Source organism: Triturus cristatus, chromosome 7 (genome assembly GCF_964204655.1).
Source record: "Triturus cristatus chromosome 7, aTriCri1.1, whole genome shotgun sequence".
NCBI classification, from domain to species: domain Eukaryota; kingdom Metazoa; phylum Chordata; class Amphibia; order Caudata; family Salamandridae; genus Triturus; species Triturus cristatus.
The window spans coordinates 1060907624-1060933020 of record NC_140590.1 but is presented as its reverse complement, the minus strand read 5'-3'; the positions used below and the strand labels follow the sequence as shown (position 1 = coordinate 1060933020).

At 49.2% G+C, this 25397-nt stretch overlaps 1 protein-coding gene across 2 annotated transcripts in view; it reads left to right on the top strand.

Moving 5' to 3' along the window:
- Window positions 1-7013, top strand: part of ARHGAP26 (Rho GTPase activating protein 26) — a 1692117-nt gene extending 1685104 nt beyond the window's left edge. For both annotated transcript variants that reach the window (XM_085618129.1, XM_085618128.1), the window contains one exon: window positions 1891-7013. In XM_085618129.1, the coding sequence (XP_085474255.1) occupies window positions 1891-1979 (89 nt within the window). In that variant the 3' untranslated portion in view covers window positions 1980-7013. The remainder of the gene's footprint in view (window positions 1-1890) is intronic.
- Window positions 7014-25397: the final 18384 nt, after the last annotated feature.

The following is a 25397-nucleotide window of genomic DNA, read 5'->3' as shown; positions in this document are numbered from 1 at the left end:
GCCAGGAATCTGCCACATGAGTGGTTGAGAACCCATTCCACCAGGGCCACGGCTGCGATCATTACGCTGGCATGCAAAGTACCTGTGCTTGACATGTGTCAGGCTTCAATGTGGATGTAATTACACATGTTCACAAAGCACTACTGCCTTGACAGCCAGGTCTGATGTGAAGGGCATTTTTCCTGTTCAGTCCTGCAGGAATTTTTGGTCTGAGCCATTCCACAGACGCACCACTTTGGGGGGTACTACTTGGGTATCTGTTCTAAAGGTGAGAAATCTGCGGTTAGAAGTATCAAGCAAGAGAACAAGTTACTTACTTTTGGTTGCGCTCTTTCTGATGTAATCTCTGTGTAACTGCAGCTTTCTCATCGCCCTCCCTCCCTCCCACCCGTTCTGTGGACTGGTCTCTTTCTGACCTAGGTCCACATCTAGAAATCTGCATACTGGTATCAACCGATTATTTTTGGGCTGCACGTCCAAGGGCGCGGACAGTAAAGAAATAAACTGACCTCAGCGCACAGGTGTGGCTCTTATATGTGAATCTGTCAGTCATTTCAGGGCAGAATATACTTGCATGACACCACATGACGTCATGTACCAGCGCACAGAACCAGTGCTGTTAAAATCTCCTGGTCCAGTCTGGAGCCTGGAGATATTCTAAAGGTGAGGATTGTGCGGTTGATAGAGTATCCAACAGAAAGGCATAGCAGAAGGTAAGTAAATTGTTTGTGGCAGCACTTCACTACCGTGTGTTTCCCATGGCAACAGCTCGTGGTGTCACTTACAGGAATATGACGTTTTCATTCCTGGAACATGGAGGCGGCGGAAGCCGCGGCCCGCTGGGATATTGCAACGCATCTTGCGAAAGCGTGGAAAGTACTTCCTGTCAGAGATGAAATAGTTGTTGTACCTGGAGACCTCACTGTCGAAATGCGTTTCTCTACTGGCTCCAGTTAGGCCTTTTCCAAAGTCCCTTACCACACCCCCTTGCACGAGTCTGTGTTGCCGTGTGTCTTTACATTCGCGTTGTCCTGTAATCCAGTAGTCCGTCTCATGTTTTAAAAATGTTTACCTCCATGGTCACTAGGGGGTCGCCACCAGGGTGGGAGCTGTGCCAACCGATTTCTGGAACGTGAACACGTTTTCGGATCGCGTCATTTTCTGCATTATTTATTAAAACCCTTGTTGGACCTTCTGACCATTAAGGGAGGCATTGGCGGCGCTCCTGCTGTGTGACAAACCGCGCCCGCGGGCCTCCTGTATGGAGCCTGTATGAACTGTGCCACTGCCTGCGCGAGAGATGGAGACAATACGGTACATGGTGAGAGGAAGGAGAAGAGAAAGAGTACAGGGGTCAAAAGAAAGAGGGGGTGGCGGGGGGAAAGATATGAAGCAGGGAAGGTATTAGGCGAACAGGATATGGATGGCAAAATGCGCAAGAGGAAGATAGGAATGTGGGGGTGAGGGAAGGGTGGCAGCTGAGGAAAGAATAAAACGAAAAGTTAGAATAAATAAGACAGGCAAATAGCAGAAGAAGATTGATTGCGGGGTCGTTTTTTTTTTTTTGGGGGGGGGGGGTGACTGGCTCCCACAGAGTGGCTTACACACTGAACCTTTCAAGGTGGCCCTTCTGGCAGTGCCAGATTGCCCAAAAGGCCAGTGCAGTATTGCAGATTGAAAATGGAGAAACAATGAAAAGTGAAAAAAGGCGAAGTTATCCGAGCATGGGAGACAGAGAGGAAGGAGCTCTGCAGATCGCAGCATGGAGGGGAGGTGGAGGGGGAGGGGGAACAGGCGCCTGCGAGCGCTATCAGGGCAGCATAGCATGATTTTTAAACCCAATCGAGGCAGCCCCTGGAGCTAATTTGATTTCTCTTCTTCCTCCCGCAGTTCACCCCTCGCAGGAGCCCGGCTGGTTGGAGGGAACACTGAACGGAAAGACTGGCCTCATCCCTCAGAACTACGTGCAGTTTCTGTAGCTTTCGGCCTGGTCAGCGCGGCGGCGTTTTTACATGGTATCCATGACGACTGCTGACGGCTGCTATGAATAATTTGCTCTTTGCCACCGCGGAGCGCCGGGTGAAGGACCTCTGCTCACCTGTTGCAATGAATGTTTGTTGAATAGTAATGTTCGAGTCTCCAAGGGATGGAAGCATCGAGCAGTGCCACGGTACTGCCGGGGCTGGATTCACACACTTCTTAGTGTGTGGATTTTTTAAATTATTTTTTAATGAACTGAGATCAACCTGTAATTTTCCGTGCTCTTGGGAGAAGCATTCAGTGCGTGGCAGTGAGAAAGCGCTAACAAATGCCAATGGGTTGCCCGAGGGCCGCTGCCTCCTCCTGACCCAGTCCACTGGAGAGCCACTCAGCAGTTGCCTTTTTGTTGCTTGTTTACAGTTTTGTGACGATTTTGGCACTTTACTTATGGCTTGTTTACATTTTTATTTGCAAGGTCTTTATCACTTGAAGTTCAGCAAGAGCCAACCCCTAGACTTCCTGCGGTCTACACTGGCCTTTCCCTTCGCCTTGGTGGGATACGAGTTGTCCAAGTGGAGGAGGCGGCCTGCACACCACTCTATTCACTGCTTCTTTGTGACCCTGCTGCTGCTTCTCTGGCCTGTTTAGCTGCTGTCAGGCATATTTGGTTTAAAATGTTTGCTGTGAGAATCCCCTAATTTCCTATCCCTTCATAAAACCAGCAGCTATCCCAAACCGGTCCAGAGACATACCTGAGCAAGGTGTGTTATTAATTAGTTTTCCGGAAAAAAATGTTATGCACATCCCTATGAGGTCTTTTCCCTATTAAGCTGGATCACCTCAGTATGTTTCTCCTGTCATTAGTTTCCGTGAAAGGCATTTGAGCATAGGCTAGAAAAACCTAACCTTGTCCCTGCTATCTTTCCCGCTTCCTATGGTTTTTTAGCTGTTGTCTGCAGAATCTTATATTTTCCATCTTTTGGATAGTTTTATTTCAATTCATGAAGAAACACTGCACTGTTTGCTGAGCTTTAAAGAGTTTTGTACAAAAATATGCTGTTGATTAGGCGCTATGGAGGTAGAACCATGGTTTAGAAGGAGTACATTTCTGTTTGCCATGTAAGCCATTGATGTCACAGACACGCTCGTGAGAAGAACCCACCCAGAGTTTGGCTCCGCGGACTCACACAAACCCACAGGGGCAAGGCGAACCAAAGACAAGACAATCTTTTGAAAACAATCCAACACCACACATTGTGTCTATGTTTTCCCCAAATGTATTTGTCCGAGAGTGCACGTAAAGAGGTTCATTGATCTCTGTGGCATAGGCAGGATATCTGTGATGGCAGGAGTTGTCGGCTTGATGGACATTGGTGAAATGTGCTTGGAGTACCAACCAAGCCTCTTTTCTTTTAGGATTGAATTTTAAGCTGTACACCCAGCAGCTCCCTCCCGAATCCAGAGCTTCTTTTCTCCAGGGTAGGCTGTGGCTCGCAGTAAGTTGCTGCATGTCAATATTTATAATCTCACACATTTTTAAAAGGCAAATCTGGGCACAATTTCTGGGTGTATTTTTACATGTAATTTTTTAAACATTTTTATTGTTCTGGTGAAAACGATTTTATGAAATAAGTATTCAATGATGGTGATATACCTTTTACTATTACTTTTCTTTTGCTTCTCCAACCCCTAAATAGCTTTAGTGGCTTGCTATCATTGAGCCAGTAATGAGCATTAAAGGCCTAGTGTAGAAATCAGTCAATAAAGTCAACCACTAAAATAAATGTAGAATCCTCAGCTTCTCTCTGCTGGAGATCCGGTGTGTAAATCTATCAAGTGCCTACATGCTTTCATCCCACTTAGTAGAAAGAGTAAGTCGCACATCCACCAGTCCATTAATCGCTCACATCAAATATCTTTCCACCGCTTTTATAACTTTTCCTCCAAAATGCACACGCAGATGCATAGCATAGACAGTCGTAGATGTACACAGATGGTGTTGTGCACGGCATTTTATTTGTACTTTTAGTGCCATTATGGCATCTGCACCAACGGATCACTGGACACAGTGTCCGTATAGCAAGAGGATGTATAACAAAATGGATGAACATCTGCCATAACCCTGACCATTCTTTACAAGTAAACCCAACATTATGGAAAGATGTCTGGATGTTGTTTCAAAAGTGAACTATTTTCTTACTGACATCGCAAGGAAAGTTTTAACGCTTTTGGCATTAAATTGCTGCCTTTACGAACTGGAAGATTTGAACGGAACATTTCCACGGAACACGCTGTAGCACACTCAAGCTACAAGACAGGACACAATTGTGGGTTGGCAGAGGGGTAGTTAATGTGTATAGTGCCATTGGAGTGGTAGGCAGGGAGAAGTTGACATTGGGCCTCCCGCTGTTCCTCCCCACTTGTGGATGTCCAATAGGGCTCCCAGCAGTCATTGAGCTACTGGCTCAGCAATTTGTCAATACAGCTTTGTCACACTTTTCCACAAGCCCTACATTCTAGGAAGTGAGCTTGCCCCCAATCAAGGAGTTTATTTCTCTATCCAATGTCGACTGTGTGATAACAAGGTCATTTTGGGATTTAGCTAGGATTTGTCTATTAAAATCTAAAGTGCTGTCTGTGTGATTGTTTAAATAAGTACATAAGGAACACAGTAATCCCTAGGAATTACCACAATAGTCATCCTTTTGCTCTGCTGCTGTGCATGCCACAGTAGTGGTGTTCCAGCACATCCCCAGCTCACGTGGGAGTTGGCCTTGACTGTAGATAAGTTGCAGTAGAATACATATACAGCCTGTCTAGAGCAAGAGGAGACAGGTTTATAAAAGCCAACACAGGGAAACTGGATTTTTTTTTTTATCCAACACACTTTTTAAACTGCACCAAGACGCCGCGACTTGACAGCAGTGTGTGGCTTTTACATGAATTGAACGGCCACAGCAGAGCTCCTCCACTTACTGGCATGATACAAATGGGACGAGAAGGCTTCAGTCTGTAATTTCAATCAAGAAATGTTTTTCTGTTCGAAAAAAGCACTTAAACTGTATGAAATATTCAGGTTTAAAAAAAAAAAGTGTGGACTAGGGTTAACAGCATAAGGCATCCCTCATTTTATTGGGTTCGAAAACTGCCAGAAGTTAGGCATCTGACCTGCCTCGGTCTTTAGGAGAGTGCATGTCAAATAGGAATGTATGGTACGGTTTTTACTATTGATTGCCCTGATATTACCCCAGCATTGCCTGCAGCAAGCAGACTCTCATATCTTGCAGAGCACCTAAGCAGTGTGTCTTTATAAGTTCAAAACTACCCCGATTTTCAATTGTGGGCCACTTTTTAGCTATACGATTTGCACATGGCTGAATCTTTTATTTTGGTGCCCAGGCCTACTTTCTGTCCTAGTCCGGCCTTTTATTTAGCACACTACACCAAATTAATGTCTCTAGCCCCTGATAACAAATGTTGCCTTTATTGAATTTGCTGGTACTCACTATAATGTCCTTGCTAGATTGAAAGACTGAGGCACTCCTTTAGCTATTCACTAAGAAAAACAGGGTCTGGTGATAAAAATAATTTTCATGTATTTAAGTATGGTACAAGTTGTTAGGCCAACACATCCTCCCTTCCCTTAGGCAGTAAGGGCAATGGTGCGACAAAGGGATTGGATGTCCGAACCCCGACTGCTAGATCAAAGCTTTGTCACTAGACCAGACCATGTCCTTGTGCATCCTCTGTAAAAAGTCACATCACTCTCACTTTCTATAATACTACCTGAATAGGTGTCGTCGAGATCTGCTCAACTTCTATTCCATAAACATCTGTCGGGCACCTTCTCTCTTGTGCCGTGCTTGCTATCGGAGCTGCCACCTCGTTGCTGCAACTTTCCCCGGTTTTGGCATGCTCGGCTTGTCATGAGACCAGCCTCTCAGTGAGTCCTGGTTATAGAACATCAACTATCCACTACAAATGTATTTTAAGCAAAATCTGTGATTTGCTTATGATTCCCTGTTATTCTAACATGCTAGATATCGGATATACGTGCATATATGTCCTTATAAAAAAAATCTGTAAAAAAATCAGTAGGCGTTACACAAGTACTTGAACCTTGTAAACAGGTTTAAAATCTGACGTGCAGGTCAGAGCAGCCGTCCAAGGGAGATAACTTAAACACGGATTGTGATTGGATGTCAGTGATTAGTGCTGAGTCTGCCTTGAGCGGAGATTGATGACATTGCTATGAGAAGTGCTTGCTGTTGCATTCCTTAAAGGAGAGGCTGGGCACCTCTCTGTGACTGTGCATAGCACAGCGCCCCCTGGATTGAAATTGGTCAGGTTGCTTTGGCACTGTATGTCATAGTAAACCTTAAACAGAGGATATACTCTCTCATTGCCACAGTGCTTATCATCATGGTCTTTAAAATGAGGTTGATGATATCCAGCCGCGGTCCGTGCAGGTAACGGCGGTGGGTGGGATTTCGAGGGACAATGCCATTTCCCTTGGCATCGTCCCTCTAAATCGCCCCACCGCTGTTACCTGCACGGACCGCGGCTGATGACATCACCGGTCACTGCACATCTTGCTATCCATCCCACATAATAGGCAGGTGGCATCTCTTTCACACTGCATATGATGCTATACCGCAAAAAAAGTCGGTTTTACATTGCACATCGCACTATTTCTTACAGCCCTTGTCTCACGAAGAAGGTCCTGCCACGTTCTTAATTTCAACAGTGCTCAAAACCTAGCAGTCTCAAACTCGTTTATTGCTGTGTTTGTTTACCATAGAGCTTGAATGCGCACAAGCTTCAGCGCAATGTAAATCATATACAAAATGCTTGATGTAACTTTAAAGGATACATAAAACACATTGGACATCTCTTCCAATGATGTGGGATATTTTCCGCCACTCCCAAACCAGTATCTCTTAATGGTGTCTTTTTGTTGTGTTCATGTATCTAAAAAAAAAGTGATACATGTATTTATCAATGTGTGTGTGTGTGTGTGTGTGTGTGTGTGTGTGTGTATATATATATACATATACATATATATATATATATATATATATATATATATATATATATATATATATATATATATGTTTGTATAGATATAAACTTATGCAGGCTGTCAGCCAGCCCTCTTCATCCATTGCTCTTTTTTGTCATTCACGTTTTACTTCCACGTACTAGAGCATATAGTATGGACAGTTAATCAGCCCCCTCAGCCACTGGCTAACTTCACTGTGAATGATGGCATTCTGCTCTTTCAGAAGGAGCACATGCATGCACAATGTATTGCCGTTAATGCCAGAGGCTTCTATGGCAGTGCATGCTTTTTTAGACTAGTTTTGCCTTTAGGCATTTTTATTTTCAAATTAGTTGAGGGTGTGGAAGCTCTCCCTGAAAAACGTTTTGAACAAGGCATGTCGAAACAAAGCAAGCACTGGCAAAGCCGAAAATGTGGCACTTAACACCAGACCCAACACGTTGCCAATATTTGTTTAATATTAGGCAGGGAAACTGCTTAATCTGGAGAAATCTCATGTAAGAAAAGCCCAGCACTCTCTTTTCAGCGTTTCCTTTGTAATCAATATATGTTATATGTTTGGCTTCATTTATTACACTAAAAGTAGTGGTTTCAAACTCCTATTTCAAATGAATTTTGTTACAGCTATGAATTATATTCGGTAATTTGCAACTCTGACGACATTCCGATAGAGTTTTATTTAGTAGGAGGCCTGGATTAATTTGAATTCCCTTGCTTCCAGTCTTTAAGCATTAAAGCGCTTTTAAATAGCTGCCCCAAACCATTCTGCTGATCTTCACCGGTGCCCTCTGTTTAATACCATGCGCGTCATGAAAGCTAAACAAACCTGTACAGTTCCTTGTCATTCTGGACCCATTGCCCCCCAGTACCTTGCAAACATTAGCTTAAAAAAGAATTTACTCAGAGGGACAAAATGAGCTCCGTGGCTTAATAAAACATGTGTCCACTAAGATTCTTACATGTACTGTTTCCTTTCTTTTTACTGTGGACAACCAAAGCAGTGTAGTTTCTTATTTGGAAATGGCATCACAATAAACATGTAAAAAAATACATGTTGGTTAGCCCATGTATTGTAGCCCGAGAAAACCATTTTAGGATTCTGGGGACATTTACAAACCATTCATGCTTTCAACCTCGTGGTCATCATTTCACCAGATCCCTTCAATGACTTTATTGGGCCATAATACAGTATTAGCAGTTAAGCCTCACGTTATCGAGCTATCTGCATATATGTCTATCTATCTGTTTGTCTATGTATCTATCTGTATATACATTCATATATATAGATGAGTGTGAGAGCGCGCCATCAGGAGTGGCCATGACACTGTGAAAGTACAAGGCTGTGGAAATCCCTGCTACTCAGCATTCAATTTTAGACTCAGAGGGGCACCTCTACGTGACTTTTGTTCGGTTTGTCCAAGGGTGTTTGCTTATATGATATGATAAACAGGCAGGATAATAATTAGTGTCCTGGAGCACCATCTTTTCTGTTTCCAAATGTAATTAGTAGTATTGTTGTGGTTAAGTATATTTTGCTGCAGAGATGCATGGGGGCCCCTTTGCCTAACAGTGACCGTGATTCATGCAATATCGACACTGCTGCAGTGGTAGAGGTTAGGCGGGAGGCCGTTGTCCACTGTATGCGTTTAGGCCTCAAATGGCTGCACAGCTTACACCTGCATTGCAAATCCAATTACATGGGAATCCTCTTTCCTTTTAGACCAGAAGGTGAAGGGGATTTGATATTATTGTGGCATTTCACCTTCAAGGATCCTGAGCGCTACTGAATGCAAAATTGCTTTTTGAAATAGTCACCTGCTTCATATCCCGGAAAAGATCAAAAGTCTCTGATGTCAAAACAGGGCAAATTGTTTGTCTTTGTTCAAATGTTTATAATTACTGTGTATGGTTCCAAAGGGTGATTACCTTTTTTTTGTTTTAGCAACCGAGGACTTGACTCATGAAACTGCTGTATGTTCTACTTAATTTTTTTATTGCAAGAGCTAACCTGTAAATAGAGCCATATGAGATGCTGTAAAGGTATATTGTTTATATTTGATAATTTAGCGTACTAATTCATAGCTTCTGAGGTAGTTACATGTCTGTTTTGATTGGGGTTTGATTAAATGCATAGCCTGACTTGCCTATCAATTGAGATGTATTTGCTATCCCTTTGTGATGTAATCCAGGTTGTCACCTTAGCCTCACTCTCTTATAATATATGAGTGCCATTTTAGAATTTTGAGTTGAATTTTTCGGTCTGGTATCTCTTGTGGGACAAATTACGCAAGTGATTTAAAACTCCAAACATATCTACCAACCCCACTCCATGGATATTCAAAATGAACGAATATCTCTTATTAAAGGAAGGCTGCTGTGTTTATTTATACAAAAAGGTATGTGTTTCTTCGTGCCTATTCCTTGCCCCCACCAAAGAGCCCCTGCACACCACTGCTGACACACCTGGGCTAGCCTCCTTTCAGAGTAAAGTTTGGGAGTTTTAGAAAGGAATCGTATATATTCCTATGGGTAAGAAGACTGGAAGTTTGTGATTTATTGCCAGTGACTATAGCAGTGCAGTTGTAAACAAAGGCGGAAGTGTCCAGAGGTAAACTGTTTAGGGACATGGTACTCGAGGATGCTGCAAGCTTAGGTGCACGTGTCTTTGTGACAAAGGGAGCAAGCAATGCAGCATGGTTCTACTCCCCACTGAATGCTTAAATTAACATCAGTCATTCATGTTCCTGCCTGCCTTTCCATCAAGTGTGCGTAGCATGGAGCGGGACTTTTGTGGTCAAACCATTGTGGTGACTGCATTGCTACTTATTCATTCGAAGAGACCTTGTTCGAGTCTATACCAAGCAGTGGCTTTATCAAAAAAGCACAGCTTAAGGAAAAATTCCTTAATTGTACCAGACCGGGTTAATTTTGCACTAGCATTTGCATTGGCCAGCGAGTGCAATGACAGGCAAGTACTAGCAAAAATGCCTAGCACGTGTGAAATAATAAGTTTGATTGTGTATTTATCTCTCATCTACAAGATATGTTTGTGGTGGTGGAGGCCAGTTCCAGGTACATAACATGGAATTTGGTGTAGGTGCCCAATAATAAAATATATTTGTGGTAGCCAGTGAACAAAACACTTCACCTTGACATGCCAGAGCAATTGTTCAAATGTTAACCAACTTCTCTTGTGAATTGTAAATAATAATTAAGTAAAATTCCATTATGTTATGTTGAATCTGAATTGATTGGGTATTATGCTACACTCAAATTTAAAACCTAAATGTGGTGAGGGGGTGCCTTGTCCTGTCAAGATAAGAAAAACAAATGTGCTGGAAAGACCTATGTCAAGTAGCCTGGTGATACCTCCTGTCGCTTCTGGACCCATCAGAGATGTGCTAGTGTGCTATGTTTAAGCCAATCTTTCACATCTGAACTCTCTTGGTTATTCTGCGAGGTGTGTACACTTCAGCCCAGCTGCTTAATGTGTGCTTGGTGGTCTATTCTGAATGAGACCTTTTTTATTTCCATTTGAACTTTTTTGTTGGATAATAGTGTTAGTCGGAAGCTTATGTTGTACAGGCTTTCTTTGATTACAGCTCATTGCCAAATAAACTGCTACTATGTCTCTCACACGTGTTACTCATTATTTATGGAAACGTTCTGAGGAGTGCGGTGCTAGTTGGAAGTGTCCAGCTTGGCCCTGGACGCAGTGGCGTTGAAACGCCTCAATGAAATATTTGGAGTGCCAGTCTTTTGCCCTCTATGTTCTTCAAAATAGGAAACAGTAACATAAATCTAAGCTAAATATGATAGATTTTGTATTTTTATGCAATGGGACAAGCAGTGGTGGTGTTCTGTAACTGCAAGTGGTCGCCATGTTGCAAGAAAAGTTGTGTCAATATTTATCCAGCCACTCCAACACTTCCACTAGCGCTGTGGACCTTGCTAGAGGTAAGAACAACTTGTATATTACCTACATCCTTGATTGAGATATTTATCCACAGTGTCGGACGTTCTATCTTTCCATTAGTTGATGAGGTCTGCAAACTTGCCAACCATTCAGTTTTAGGAGGTCGACTCCAACATATTTCGAAAAACTACTGCCTACATTATTATTTGAGTGATCCTACTGCTTTACGGAAGCTGTGTATTGAATCTCTAAAGTGACGAAAGCTGCGCCTCTAAGTAGCAATAATAGTAACAGCAGTTTAGGCTCAGTGGTTCTCTACAGTAAATCATTCAGAAAATGAAAAAGAAGCAATATAACATTATTTCTGCATCACTGAATATAACAACAGGTATGGAAATATATCACCATGCAGCTTACTTTAGCTCCAAAATAATAGTTGTAATTCATTGTTTAAAAGAAAGACAGTACTTTGTGCTCGAGAGATCACACAGTAAAAAGATAAAACACATACGTGAAAATATGAGTACATGCAAACAACAATGTAAGGCCTTACTGTATAGATGAGTTTTTAAAATATTAGTGTATGGCAGCCATATCAATATAGTCTACCCATTGCGTGGCACTCTGAGTCCTCCTGTCTGATGGATGTTTCCTCTGACTCCTCCATATGGAAGATTGCACCATGCAGTTCATGTCTATCAATGGATAATTTCCGCTTTGATTATTAATTCTCAATTTCTTTTTCAGTCCTTTCCAGAGAATCATGTTGTGGTGTGCAATAGCCATTTGTCATGATGGTAACCCTTAAGCAAAGTTAGGACGGAAACAGAACAGATTGTTTTGACGTTTAGACCAGGGTTCCTATGTCTAGCCCGTTATGTAAGTGTCCACAAACTTGGTGGTCTCTTTTTTATAAATTGTTCCCCAAAAAGTTGGCCTTGAGCAATTGCCCCTGCCTCCATAGTTGCCAGTCCCCCAATTTAGGGTCAATCATCTGGGGAAAACCTTTCCATTATTTTTTTGCGAGAGCACAGTTGCCATTGACCAGAAAGCTTGCTGCCCTCTGTGCCCAGCCCTTCAGTATGTCCGGATATACGGAGTTCCTTGTAATTTTTGCTTCCTATTCCTGATCCAATACCTTTGCCAGAGGTCCACTGATATCCAACAGGCGGTCCAAGCATCCTCGCCAGACCTGGCTATCCATTTCTTTAGATAACTTTTGAATCTGTACATGGAGGTCAGAAGTTGGTTTCAGTCTGACCATGGTGGTTGACTGAAACCTCTTCTTCAATATTTGGGCTTGGGCACTTTGCCCTGAGCCTATTCTGGACCACTCTCTAAAATGGGTCTCTCAATCTTTTGACTAAATAATTCACCACTTTATGTGAGGGTCCCAGCGATCATCTCTGGGATGAACTCCTCGTCCTCCAATGCCTGTGTTTTGGGATCAACTTTGACGTTGTCTTTCTCCTGAGCGGATTCCACCTCCCTGCATTTTTTTTCAAGGAATCTTCCCAGCTTGAGTCTGTATCAGAATTGTAGGAGGCTAACTCTTGTTTCTCTTCAGTGCCATGCTTAAAACCCAGGGGTGACGAACCAACTTTGTGCTGATCTCGCCCATCTCCTGTAGACGCCTCTTGACTCGGTTCTGGGCAGCCTAAAAAAAAGTGATTGCAATCTCTCAAAGGATTTAACATCTGAAGAGTTCCCAGCCAAGGTTTAACCCTCTTCTTGCCATTTAATGGCTCTTGGGCCCTCTTCTACTGATGCTCTAGCCCCCTCTCTCCTCCATCACTTGTAATCCTATGCCTATTTATTTACCTTCTGCCCATCTGCACCAATTTTTCTTTGGTCATTGAAAGCTTTTTTCTTGTTTCTTTTCCAGAAAGGCTCCTTGAGTGTTGTATTGTCTGCGATAGGCATACAAGGTATTTTTAATGGGCTCCAACGTTCCGATACAGCCTGGTACACCATACCGTGTACTGATGCACCCATGACTCTTTTGGAGATCGGACCAGAGATGAATCCCTTTCCTTAGGCTCTCTTTCTTGCAAATCATAATTGGGGTCCTGCCTCTTCTGGTTGACCCTTTGTGCTATGGTATTGACATATTTGTTATGCGAATAACACGTCGTAAAGTGTGAACAGAATAATAGAACGAATCAGAAGCCTCACTTATTAATCTCAAATGTAATATCCTAAAAGAAATCTCCATAACCGTGCAATGGGAGCAACAGTATCTGAAAGAGTCAATTCGTTATGGATTCCTCAATTAGAATTACCCCTAGGCGTCGGACTTGATCCGGAGAATTATTTCCTCAGCAGTACCTCTGCACGTCGATAGGTGGCATCGGCCGATTCCACATTCGACGTTTGCGTCGTGGTCGCCGGAATGAAGTTGCGGTATCTACTTAGACGCCGCCCTCGTGTGCTGATGTTAGTTCTTTTTTTCTGTGCCAGCCAGCACAGATCCGAAGAGGGCAGTACTTTAAGTCACTTTTTGATTCCATTTTTGCGACTTCTGTCGACATCTTTTTTGAGTCGTTTGACTCCTGGTGTACGGAGGAGGGATGTCACGCCGTACCGGCTTAAAGGCTTGGGACTCGTCGCAAATTGATGTCGGTCACAGACCCGCACCTCGTGTGCCTTTGGTACCTGGAGCGCGACCACAACCCGAAGTCGTGCTTGTGCTCCGACTGCCGGTTCATGCACCCGAAGTTCGCAGTCCCGGTCGAGAGGGAGGTCTCGGGACCGGTCACGGTGCCACCACCACCACTCGTCATTGAAAGTCTTCGTCTTAGGGTAAGTTGAAGCACAAGAAGAAGGTGATGAAGCATTGTCGCTCTTGGCGTTCTCCCTGTCCGTCGGCCGACGTGGGAAGCAAAGGGTAGTTATCTGGCTCCACCCGGGGAGCCTGTTGGGCCGACTCCGGCCTTCCCTGTCTTTCCGGGAGCCAGAGTGACCCCTGCCCAGCTTCGAACTTTTTACAAAGCCTTGCATTCTATCTTTGGGCAGCCCGACTCTGCCCCCACGGACTTGGTTGGGGGCTCTAGGCCTTCGATGTAGATGGCTTTGGATCCGGCGCGCCTGGGCCCCCAAGGATCCAGGTTTGGATCCAGATCGGCGCCGGCTCCCCCTACTGTGGCTACGGAGGAGAGTGCATCTTATGCAGTGGTGTTGCGTAGGGCTGCCGAAACCTTAAACCTCGAGCTTCCTACGGTGGCGTTCAGGACTAACCTCCTTACCGAGGTGCTTCAGCCAGCAGCAGCCTCTTCAGAGCCCTTTCTGCTGTTCAATAAGGCACTTACAGACAACCTTTTTGGCACTTGGTCCAAGCCCAACACAGGGGCTCCTGTGGACAGGATGATTGCCCGATGCCACAGCCCGGCCCTGGGTGACCCCACATTCATCTCTTCCCATTCCACCCCTGAGAACTTGGTAGTCCAAGTCTCAATGTCCAAGGGCGCATTCCCTAACGCACCACCTGATAGGGAATCCAAGAAGCTGGACCACCTTGGGAAGAAGATGTTTTCTTCCTCCAGCTTGGGACTGCGGTTGGCGAACACTGCATGTCTATTGGGCCGTTACTCCCACTCCGTGTGGGACATGGTTGCGCAGGTGCTGCCTCAATGGCCGTAGGAGGCCCGGGCCGTGCTGTCCCGTGCAGTTGCCAAAGGGCGAGACGCAGCGAAGTTCACCATCCGATGTGCACTGGACACCGCCGACTCACTAGGCAGGACGATTTCCATGTTGGTAGCCCTTAGACGCTACACCTGGTTGAGGTCTACTGGCTTTTCGGGTGATGTCCAAGCTACTCTTTTGGACATGCCTTTTGATGGAAGTCGCTTTTTTGGCGACAAAGTGGACAAATCGCTTGATCGCTTTAAGGACTCCAGGGCTACCGCCAGGTCCTTAGGCCTCGCATCCACCTCCTGCCCAGAACAGTCTGCCTTTTGCCCCTTTTGTGGCTACGGAAGGAGTGCCCCACAACTTACCACCCCGGGCCACTTGCCTGCGCAAGCCGTCCAGCCTCAGCAGGGACGTGGGACCCACCGTCATGGGTCTGGGGGCCAGCAGATAGGCCAGTCCCCCAGTGCCCCCTCTGCAGCAGCCTCCAAGCCCTCCTTGTCCGACCTTTTGCCAGTGGGCGGCAGGATTCGCCATCACCTCCCACACTGGCTCAACATCACGTCAGACAGGTGTCTTTTGCAGATAGTCTGAAGGGGCTTCTCCCACCCCTTCATGACTACCCCTCCATCCATGCCACCTCAGACCCATTGCATGACGGAGGATCACCTAGCCCTTCTCTAACAGGAAGTTACGGCGGAGTCGTGCCCCGACTGTCAGGCCTTGATGTCGAAGGCTAGGCGGGAGCGGTCCCGTAAGCTACTCGAGCTTCGACACTCGGCTCCGCGTCGCTCTCTGTCCCGGTCCAGGAGGAGGTCCAAGGACCGCTCGCGGAGCCGCAGCCATCGACATCGCTCGTTGGGATCTTCGGGTAAGTCCCGTCACTCCAAACACTCTAAGAAGTCCAAGCGGCGTCCGCGCTCCCCTAGCCGGTCGCGTGTCCCGGCCGAGGGTCCACCCCCGCGCTCGTCCCCATACCCTCCGGTCCCTGGGACTGACGTGACTCCGGCAGAGGTCAGTGCCTTCCTCTCGGCCATGAGGACTCTGGCTCCGCCGTCGACGCCTGCCGGCGTGCCTTCGGGCCCCACAGGGTTGACTGGGCGACCTCGCATGCCGGCGGCTCCGGCCCCGACGCCGCAGGTCCCCGAGGGATCCAGGCCTGGATCTCTGCCGGCGCCGGTCGACCTCACGTTGCCTCCTCCGCCGGCGCTGACACCGGTTCCGCCCCCGACGCCGACCCCGCTCGGCGTCGAGCCTCAGTTTAGCCCTATTCCGGACCCGACGCCGTTACCGGCGCCGATGGGTGACCGCTTCATCCACCGTCTGGCTCCGATCATTCCTCTTTTCTACCAGGAATCGGATGATGAGGGTGACTGGGAGGGGTCTCAGGACCCTCTGGCCGAACAGGCCCAATTGTCTCAGGACTGGGCAGAGGAATTGGGGGACGCCAGCGGTTTGGATACCTCTCCAGACGCTGGATTCATCTCTCCTCCGACTGTGGCCTCGGAGGAAGGTGCAGCCTTTTCTGTGGTGCTGCGCAAGGCGGCCGAAGCCCTGGGGCTCGAGTTGCCTGCTGTGGCTGTGAGGACTAACGTCCTCACCGAGGTGCTTCAACCGACAGCAAGCTCCACTGAGCCTCTGCTGCAGTTTAATGAGGCCCTCATTGACGTTCTCCGGGGCACTTGGTCCAAGCCCTCCACAGTCCCTCCTGTGGACCGGAACGTTGCTTGGCGCCACCGCCCTGCTCCGGGCGACCCCACATTCCTCTCCCACCACCCCACCCCGAGAGCCTGGTTATCCAGGCCTCTACCTCCCAATCCTCCTTCCCGTCCGCTCCTCCGGATAGGGAATCCAAGAGGTTGGAGCAGTTTGGCAAGAAACTGTTCTCGTCCCTGAGTTTGGGACTGCGGTCTTTAAATACCGCTTGCCTTTTGGACCGTTACTCCCACTCGCTGTGGGATGCGGTGGAGGACGTGCTGGCCTTGTGCCCGGAGGAGGCCCGGGAGCGACTCACCCAAGCCCTTGCTAACGGGCGAGATGCAGCGCGGCACGCCATTAGATGTGGAGTAGACACCACGGACTCGCTGTATCGGGCAATTTCCACCACGGTGGCGCTTCGGCGTCACGCCTGGCTGAGGTCCACGTCGTTTTCAGGGGATGTCCAAAGCTCCCTCATGGACATGCCCTTCGATGGAACTCGCCTTTTTGTCAAGAAGGCGGACAGTGCGCTGGCCCGGTGTAAGGACTCCCGAACCACGGCCAAGTCCTTGGGTCTTTTGGCCCCGCGGCTGCAAACTTCCGCCTTTCGCCCCTTTCGTGGCCAAGGAAGGGGCGCCTCCTCACGTCCGCCCAGCCACCGGCCGCAGACCCAACCTGCACGCGGACGTGGTTTCCGCCGAGGCGGTTCTGGAGGACAACGTGCCGGTCAGTCCACATCCACCCCGGCAGCATCCGCCTCAAAGCCCTCCTAGTCCGAGCTTTCAGGCCCATTCAACGCCAGTGGGGGGCAGAGTTCGCCATCACCTGCTCCACTGGCGCGCCGTCACTTCGGACAGGTGGGTGCTGCAAATAGTCCGAAGGGGCTACTCCCTCCCCTTCGAGACGACCCCTCCAGCCATGCCACCGCAGAACCACCGTATGTCGGGGGATCATTTGCATCTTCTCCGGGAGGAGGTTTCGGCCCTCTTGGCCAAAGAGGCCGTCGAGCGCGTTCCTGGTCCAGAAGTAGGTCGTGGTTGCTATTCCCACTACTTTCTGGTTCCCAAGAAGGGCAAAGGGGCCTACGCCCGATCTTGGATCTCCGAAGCCTGAACGCCTTCCTCCGGAAGGAACGGTTCAAGATGGTCACTTTGGCTCAGGTTCTTGCTGCCCCAGATCCTGGAGACTGGATGGTAGCATTGGACTTGCAGGACGCTTATTTCCACATCCCCGTCCTGCCGGCCTACCGGCGTTACCTGCGGTTCACGGTGGGTCAGGAGTACTTTCAGTTCACCGTGCTCCCCTTCGGCCTCACCAGTGCCCCTCGGGTGTTCACAAAAGTGATGGCGGTGGTCGCAGCTCATCTGCGCAGATCAGGGGTTCCAGTCTTCCCCTATCTCGACGACTGGCTGTTGAAGGCGGGCTCGCCCCAGCAAGTTGTCTCCCACCTCGAGACTACGGCAGACCTCCTGCATTTGCTCTGGTTCTCCATCAATGTGCAGAAGTCGCACCTGAGTCCCTCCCAAAAGCTCCTTTTCATAGGGGTGGTTCTCGATTCGGCGCAGTTCCGGGTCTATCCGCCGGAACAGCGGGTCCTGGACATTCGAGCCCTGATTCCCATCTTCCGGCCTCTGTCCTGGATTTCGGTCAGGTTGGTGCTGCGGCTTCTGGGGCTGATGGCCTCCTGCATCCTGTTAGTACCTCATGCCAGATGGCGGATGCGGGCTCTGCAGTGGGACCTGAAGTTTCAGTGGGCCCAGCATCAAGGCAACCTGTCCGTCCACGTCTTGATCTCGGAGGGCACTGCGAAACAGCTGCAGTGGTGGCTCACGAATCGCGATTGGGTCAGCGGCAGATCCCTCTCCCTTCCCCAACCGGAGCACGTGGTAGTGACGGATGCGTCCCTCCTGGGATGGGGGGGCCATATGGGAGAGGCGGAGATCAGAGGACTCTGGTCTTTGGCGGAGTCTCGGCTCCATATCAATCTTTTGGAGCTGAGGGCGATCCGACTTGCACTGAAAGCCTTTCTTCCCTCTGTCCGGGGAAGCGTCGTGCAGGTGTTCACAGACAACACCACCGCCATGTGGTAATGCAACAAACAGGGCGGGTTGGGGTCGTGGACCCTTTGTCAGGAGGTCTCTTTCTGCTGTGGGGAGAGCCTTGGTTAGATCTATTCACCACCGAAGGGAACGCGCAATGTCAGCAGTTCTGCGCGTTGGAATTTCCAAGGCGGCACTCGCTCGGAGACGCTTTTCGTCGCGAGTGGAGTTGCGGTCTGTTGTACGCCTTTCCGCCTATACCACTTCTGCCCAGAGTGCTGAAGAAGATCAGACGCGACCGGGCCCAAGTCATCTTGGTGGCTCCGGATTAGGCACGAAGGTATTGGTATCCCGAGCTACTCAGTATGTCCATCGATCCCCCGATCCGACTGCCTATTCGGGAGGATCTTCTGTCGCAGCAGCAGGGGACGGTCCTCCACCCGAACCTGTCCAGCCTCCACCTACATGCGTGGAGATTGAGCGGCGGCAGTTGATGCCATTTGACTTGCATCCTGAAGTCTGTGATGTCATTCTGGCAGCCAGGCGTCCCTCCACAAAGACGGTATACGCCTGCCGGTGGAACAAATTTGTGGCATGGTGCACAGCAAAAGCTGTGGATCCCCTTTCTGCCCCTCTTTCTGAGTTTCTCCTCTTTCTTCTTTCTTTGGCCCAGCAGGGCTCTGCTCTGGGCACCTTGAAAGGTTATCTTGCTGCTATCTCCGCCTTCCTTCGGCTTCGTGATCAGCCTTCTCTTTTCAAGTCCCCTGTTGTTTCACGCTTTCTCAAGGGCATTACTCATATGTACCCTCCTGTTCCTTTCGTAATGCCTCAGTGGGACTTGAACCTTGTTCTCACTTTTCTGATGTGCGCTCTCTTTGAGCCCCTTCATAACTGTCCCATCCGTCTTTTGACATTGAAAACTGCTTTCTTGGTTGCAATCACCTCCGCTAGGCGGGTGAGTGAGCTCCAGGCTTTGTCATCCAAGCCTCCCTTCCTTTCAGTTCATCCGGGCAAAGTTGTCCTCCGGACCTGTCCTTCTTTCCTGCCTAAAGTCGTGACTCCCTTTCACATCGGGCAATCTGTCACGCGGCCCACCTTCTTTCCGCCTCCGCATCCTTCAAAAGATGGAGAGGCTCCACCGTCTGGACCCAAAACGTGCGCTATCCTTTTATTTGGACCGCACAAGACAGTTCCGGGTGGACGACCAACTTTTTGTTGGATACGTAGGGGCTAAGAAGGGTAAAGCAGTACACAAGCGGACCATCTCTCGGTGGGTCGTGTTGTGTATTAAGACCTGCTATTCTTTGGCGAAAAAGGTTCCTCCTGTTGGGCTACGGGCCCATTCTACTCTGGCCACAGCGGCCATGATTGCACTGGGACGGGGAGTCCCCTTGCAAGACATCTGTCAGGCGGCGACATGGGCTTCGCTGCACACGTTTGCGAGACATTACTGCCTGGGCAGCCAAGTCTGGAGGGATGGCCACTTTGGCCGTTCTGTTCTCCAGGACTTTCTGGTGTGATCTTGGTTCACAGACCCACCACCGGGGTTGGTATTGCTGGGGTGAGGAATCTAACTAACGTGTTTCTTTCAGATGAACAAGTTACTTACCTTCGGTAACGATGTATCTGTAAGAAACATTAGTTAGTTAGATTCCTCACCGACCCACCCAGCCTCCCCGTTCTGCGAACCGACATCTAGGGTTAAGGTTCTCCCTTTCAGGGCACTAGATTTTTTGGCACCAGTGTCAGTCTCTTGCATGGCTCAGCGTCCCTGGCGCGGAAAGCTATGTACAAGAACTGACGTCAGAGCGCGAGGGCGGCGTCTAAGTACTCCGACGTCATTCCGGGGCACGACGCCAACGACGGATGCGGAGCCGCAGACGACGCCTAGCGACGCGCAAGGGGTATTGCTACAAAAATCTTTCCGGATCCAGCCTGACGCCTGGGGATATTCTAAGGTGAGGAATCTAACTAACTAATGTTTCTTACAGATACATTGTTACCGAAGGTAAGTAACTTGTTCTACATGTCCATATAATTTCAGCCAACAACATCATAAGACATCACAGAATTCCTCTCCTTAATTTGCCAACAGATAATTCTACATTTTTTAGAGATAGAGAAAAAATCAGCCATTGAACGGAACACCCCCCCCCCCCTTCCTTCCTTCCTTCCCTTTTCCCTTCTAATGAGAGCAAATCCACTTACTAAGATTACCAGTATGCTCATACGGACAAGGTAGTTCTCTGCACTAGGCCTTCTTTCCTTCCCAAAGTGGTTACCTCTTTCCATATAGGATAGACCATCCCTTTACCCACCTTCTTTCCGCCTTCGCATCCTTCTAAAGAGGAAGTGAGGCTCCACCGTCCCAGGGCGACGGCAGCCACTACTGCTTTGGGACGTGGAGTCCCCCTTCTTGACATCTGCCAGGCAGCTATGTGGGCTTCACTGCACACGTTTACCAAACACTGCTGCCTAGATAGCCAAGTCCGGAGGGACAGCTTCTTCAGCCGTTCGGTTCTCCAGGACTTTCTGGTGTGAACTTGGTTCGCAGACCCACCACCCGGGTTGGTATTGCTGGGGTATCTATTCTAAGGTGAGGAATCCATAACTGGCTCTTTCAGATGAACAAGTTACTTACCTCGGTAACTATATATCTGTAAGAGACATAGATTAGTTATGGATTCCTCACCGCCGCACCCATCCTCTCCGTTCTGCGAACTGACTTCTAGTGTGAGGGACTCCCTTTCAGGGCCCTAATTTTCATGCAGCAGTGGTCAGTGTCTTGCATGGCTCTGCACTTCTGGCATGGAATGTCGTGTAAAGAACTGACGTCAGCGCGTGAAGGCGGCGTCTAACTAGATACCCTGACGTCATTCCGGCAACCACGACGCCAATGACGAACGCAGAGTCTACCAGTGCCACCTATCGCAGCGCAAAAAATTCTCCGGATTCAGTCTGAGGCCTTGGGGTAATTGTAAGGTGAGGAATCCATATCTAATCTAGATCTCTTACAGATATATCGTTACGAAAGGTAAGAAACTTGTTCTTTAATTTCCTAATAATATATTGTCAAGAATAAGTCTCTGCAATAAGTTCTCCCATCCTTTAATCTCAATAGCTAAGATTAGGATAATTTATTATGTATGAACGCTTTGTGGGATTGTGTCTTAATTTGTAGCGGCTTTGCTGCCTTTGGCAAGTAACTAGAGCAGCCAGCTCCAAGGCTCTTGCCCTCCAGCTGCTGTAACAGAGGCTGGGATGGGTGGCCGGGTCCAGTCGCTGGTGCTGGCTGTCCTGTTTGGATTCAATCTTGGCCCTCACTCCGGGGAATGCAGGAGGAGTTGCGCTGCTCCTTCTTGCTGGCGTCACAGCGCAGTCTTGCCAAGGAGGAGCACCAAGACTGTCTCCGCAGGCGAGGCCTACCAAGAAGCGGAAATGCTGAGGTACCCTCAGATGGCCATAGCTGTATTATGTTGCAGTCTCGGTCCCAGAGGACCTGCCACCGTCCATGCGGTCATGATAGTTGTCTCCGCAGTGAGGAAAAGAGAGCACATCTCAATGCGCCTTGAGCAGAGATTCACACATTGCGCTACCTCAGTTATAGAGGCTAAAGTAACAGAGTAAGACCAGCAAACTTTACATAGCGCCAAATAAGCTATTTTGAACCAAGAAGAGCAGATAAGTAGAGGACACCATCTCCGTGATAAGCAGCAAAGAGTTAGAGGAGGTTCTTCAGCTGGACATTATATGCTGACAAAGACACTCATTGAGGATGTATGTTGTGTTTACTACAATGTAGTTTTTTCATTTTAAGAAATAAGTCTATAGACACCACAGAACTTTAATATCATTCGACCCTCCGTAATGAGTACATAAACCCCCAGTGAGTGAATTTTATTAGAGGCATTCTTCACTGTACTGCTTTAAATTCCTTGGTCGTTCCCACTCAATGTCTAAATCTTCTAATAAAGAATAGCTCTTGCTAGAAATGTAGGGATCACACAGTCGCATCGTTTGAGAGGTTGTAGCAGCTCATCTTCCAAGAACACTTTTGCTGTTGCATACATTCCTTCCGTTTGATAATCTCCTGGTATGTACTATCAACTCTGCCTCTGCCATTCAGAGGAATTATTTTAACTTCAAAGTACATTTTTCAGTAAATCAGAATTGCAAAGCCATATCCACGAGTTGCCTAAAACAATGCCAAGGGCTGGAACACTAATGATATTAATTGTCTCTTGTCTCTATCATTATAATTTTTGTTCTTCAGTTCACTAGTCTAATGGGGCAGACATTCTGAATTTTCTTCTCATTTACATATTAAGAACTGAAGTTTACAGCTGTCCTTAAGTGTACAACTACGGACACTTTCTTCATAAAAAATCCCATAGCGGCACATACATTTCCACATTTTACTAGAAGCATCTCCCCACAAAATGATAATTTCTTTCTCCATTGCTTTCACATTAATTGCTTTTGAAATCCCTGTTTTTTCCATGGGAGCAAAGGCTGGCATCATACTTATTAATTTCAGGGGATCTTCCTCGTCATCATCCCTAATGCCTCGAGGATCTTTTGCACATAGATCTAAAAAATACCTGTCTTCGTCTATGCTTACGATGAAATAGGTATTCGTCCAGCTTTAATGGCAATGCTTGCATTTTAATAGGTAATTAAATATATCTGAAAGAAACACGTTAGATTCCTCACCTTAGAATATCCCCAGGCGTCAGACTGGATCCGGAAGATTTTTGTAGCAATACCCCTTGTGCGTCGCTAGGCGTCGTCTGCGGCACCGCGTCCGTCGTTGGCGTCGTGCGCCTGAATGACGTCGTCGGAGTACTTAGACGCCGCCCTCGCGCGCTGACGTCAGTTCTTTTTTCCGCGCCAGTAAGCGCCGATCCGGGAGAGCTACCCCTTTAGTCAATTTTTTTCGACTCTTTTTGGTCACTTTCGACTCTGGTGCCGGTAGGATGCCTGGTTTCAAGGCCTGCGACGACTGTCACCGACTGATGTTGGTGACCGATCATCACCGCCGGTGCCTGTACTGCTTGGGCCTCGACCACGACGCGGAGTCGTGCTCCGATTGTATGGCCCTGACCTCGAAAGCTAGACTGGAGCGGTCCCGCATGCTTCTCGAGCTTCGCCACTCGGCTCCGCGCCCCTCTCGATCCCGGTCCAGGAGGAGGTCCAAGGATCGGTCGCGGAGCCGCACTCGACATCGTCGCTCGTCTGGCTCGAAGTCTTCGGGTAAGTCGAAGCACTCCAAGAAGTCCAAGAGGCGACACCGCTCTTCGGACTCCCCTCGCCGGTCGAGTGACTCGGCCGAGGGTCCGGGTGGTTCCACCCCCGCGGCTCCGCGGGAGCCGCAGGCACCGCGCAAGTCCCCATACCTGCCGGTCCCTGGGATTGAGGCGACGCCGGTGGAGGTCAGTGCCTTCCTCTCGGCCATGAGGAGCCTGCCCCCGCCGTCGACGCCCACTGGCGCGCCTTCGGGCCCCGCGGACTCGACTGGGCGACCTCGCGTGCCGGCGGCTCCGGCCCTGGCGCCGTTGAAAGCTCCGGCCCCAATGCCGCAGGTCCCCGAGGGGCCCGAGCCTGGGCCCCTGTCGACGCCGGTCGACCTCGTTACGCCTCCTCCGCCGGCGCCGACACCGGTACCACCCCCGACGCCGACTCCGGTCGACGTCGATCCCCGGTTCAGCCCCTGTCCGGTCCCGACGCCGATGCGGCGCCGCCCGTCGCCGTATCAGACGCCGCTAGAGACACATGTTGTCTATCGACCGGCTCCGATCATTCCTCCTGTTTACCAGGAATCGGATGACGGGGGCGAATGGGAGGGGTCTGAGGACCCTATGGCCCTTCAGGGGCAACTTTCTCAGGACTGGGCAGATGAACCGGGGGAGGCCAGTGGATTGGATACCTCACCGGACACTGGATTCATCTCTCCTCCGACTGTGGCTTCGGAGGAGGGTGCAGCTTTTTCTGTGGTGCTGCGCAAGGCGGCCGTGGCCCTTGGGTTTGAGCTGCCTGCCGTGGCTGTGAGGACTAACATCCTCACTGAGGTGCTTCAGTCTGCCGCATGCTCCACTGAGCCTCTGCTGCAATTCAATGAGGCCCTCACTGACGTTCTGCAGGGCACCTGGTCCAAGCCCTCCACAGTGCCTCCTGTGGATAGGAACGTTGCCAGGCGCCACCGCCCTGCTCCGGGCGACCCCAGTTTTCTGTCCCAACACCCCACCCCCGAAAGTCTGGTTATCCAAGCCTCTACCTCCCAATCCTCCTTCCCGTCCGCTCCTCCGGACCGGGATTCCAAGAGACTGGAACAGTTCGGTAAGAAGCTGTTCTCCTCGCTCAGTTTGGGCCTGCGGTCTTTGAACACCGCCTGTCTCTTGGACCGTTATTCCCACTCTCTGTGGAATACGGTGGAGGACGTGCTGCCACTGTGCCCGGAGGAGGCCCGGGCGTGGCTTTCCTCGGCTCTGGCCGATGGGAGAGATGCAGCGCGCCATGCAATCCGATGTGGACTCGACACTACGGACTCGCTGGGTAGGGCGATTTCTACCACGGTGGCTCTTCGACGTCACGCCTGGCTGCGGTCCACGTCCTTTTCAGGGGATGTCCAGAGCACACTCATGGACATGCCTTTTGATGGAGCTCGCCTTTTTGGTGAGAAAGCGGACAGTGCGCTGGCTCGCTTCAAGGACTCCCGGGCTACGGCCACGTCCTTGGGCCTCTCGGCCCCGCGGCCACAAATTTCCGCTTTTCGCTCCTTTCGTGGCCAAGGAAGGGGCACCTCCTCACGTCCGCCTAGCCACTGGCCGCAGAACCAGCCTGCACCCGGTCGCGGACGTGGTTCCCGCCGAGGCGGTACTGGAGGACGACGCGGTCAGTCCACATCCACCCCGGCAGCATCCGCCTCAAAGCCTTCCTAGTCCGAGCTTTCAGGCCCATTCCTCGCCAGTGGGAGGCCGGGTTCGCCATCACCTGCTCCACTGGCGTACCATTACTTCGGACAGGTGGGTGCTGCAAATCGTCCGAAGGGGCTACTCCCTCCCGTTCGAGACGACCC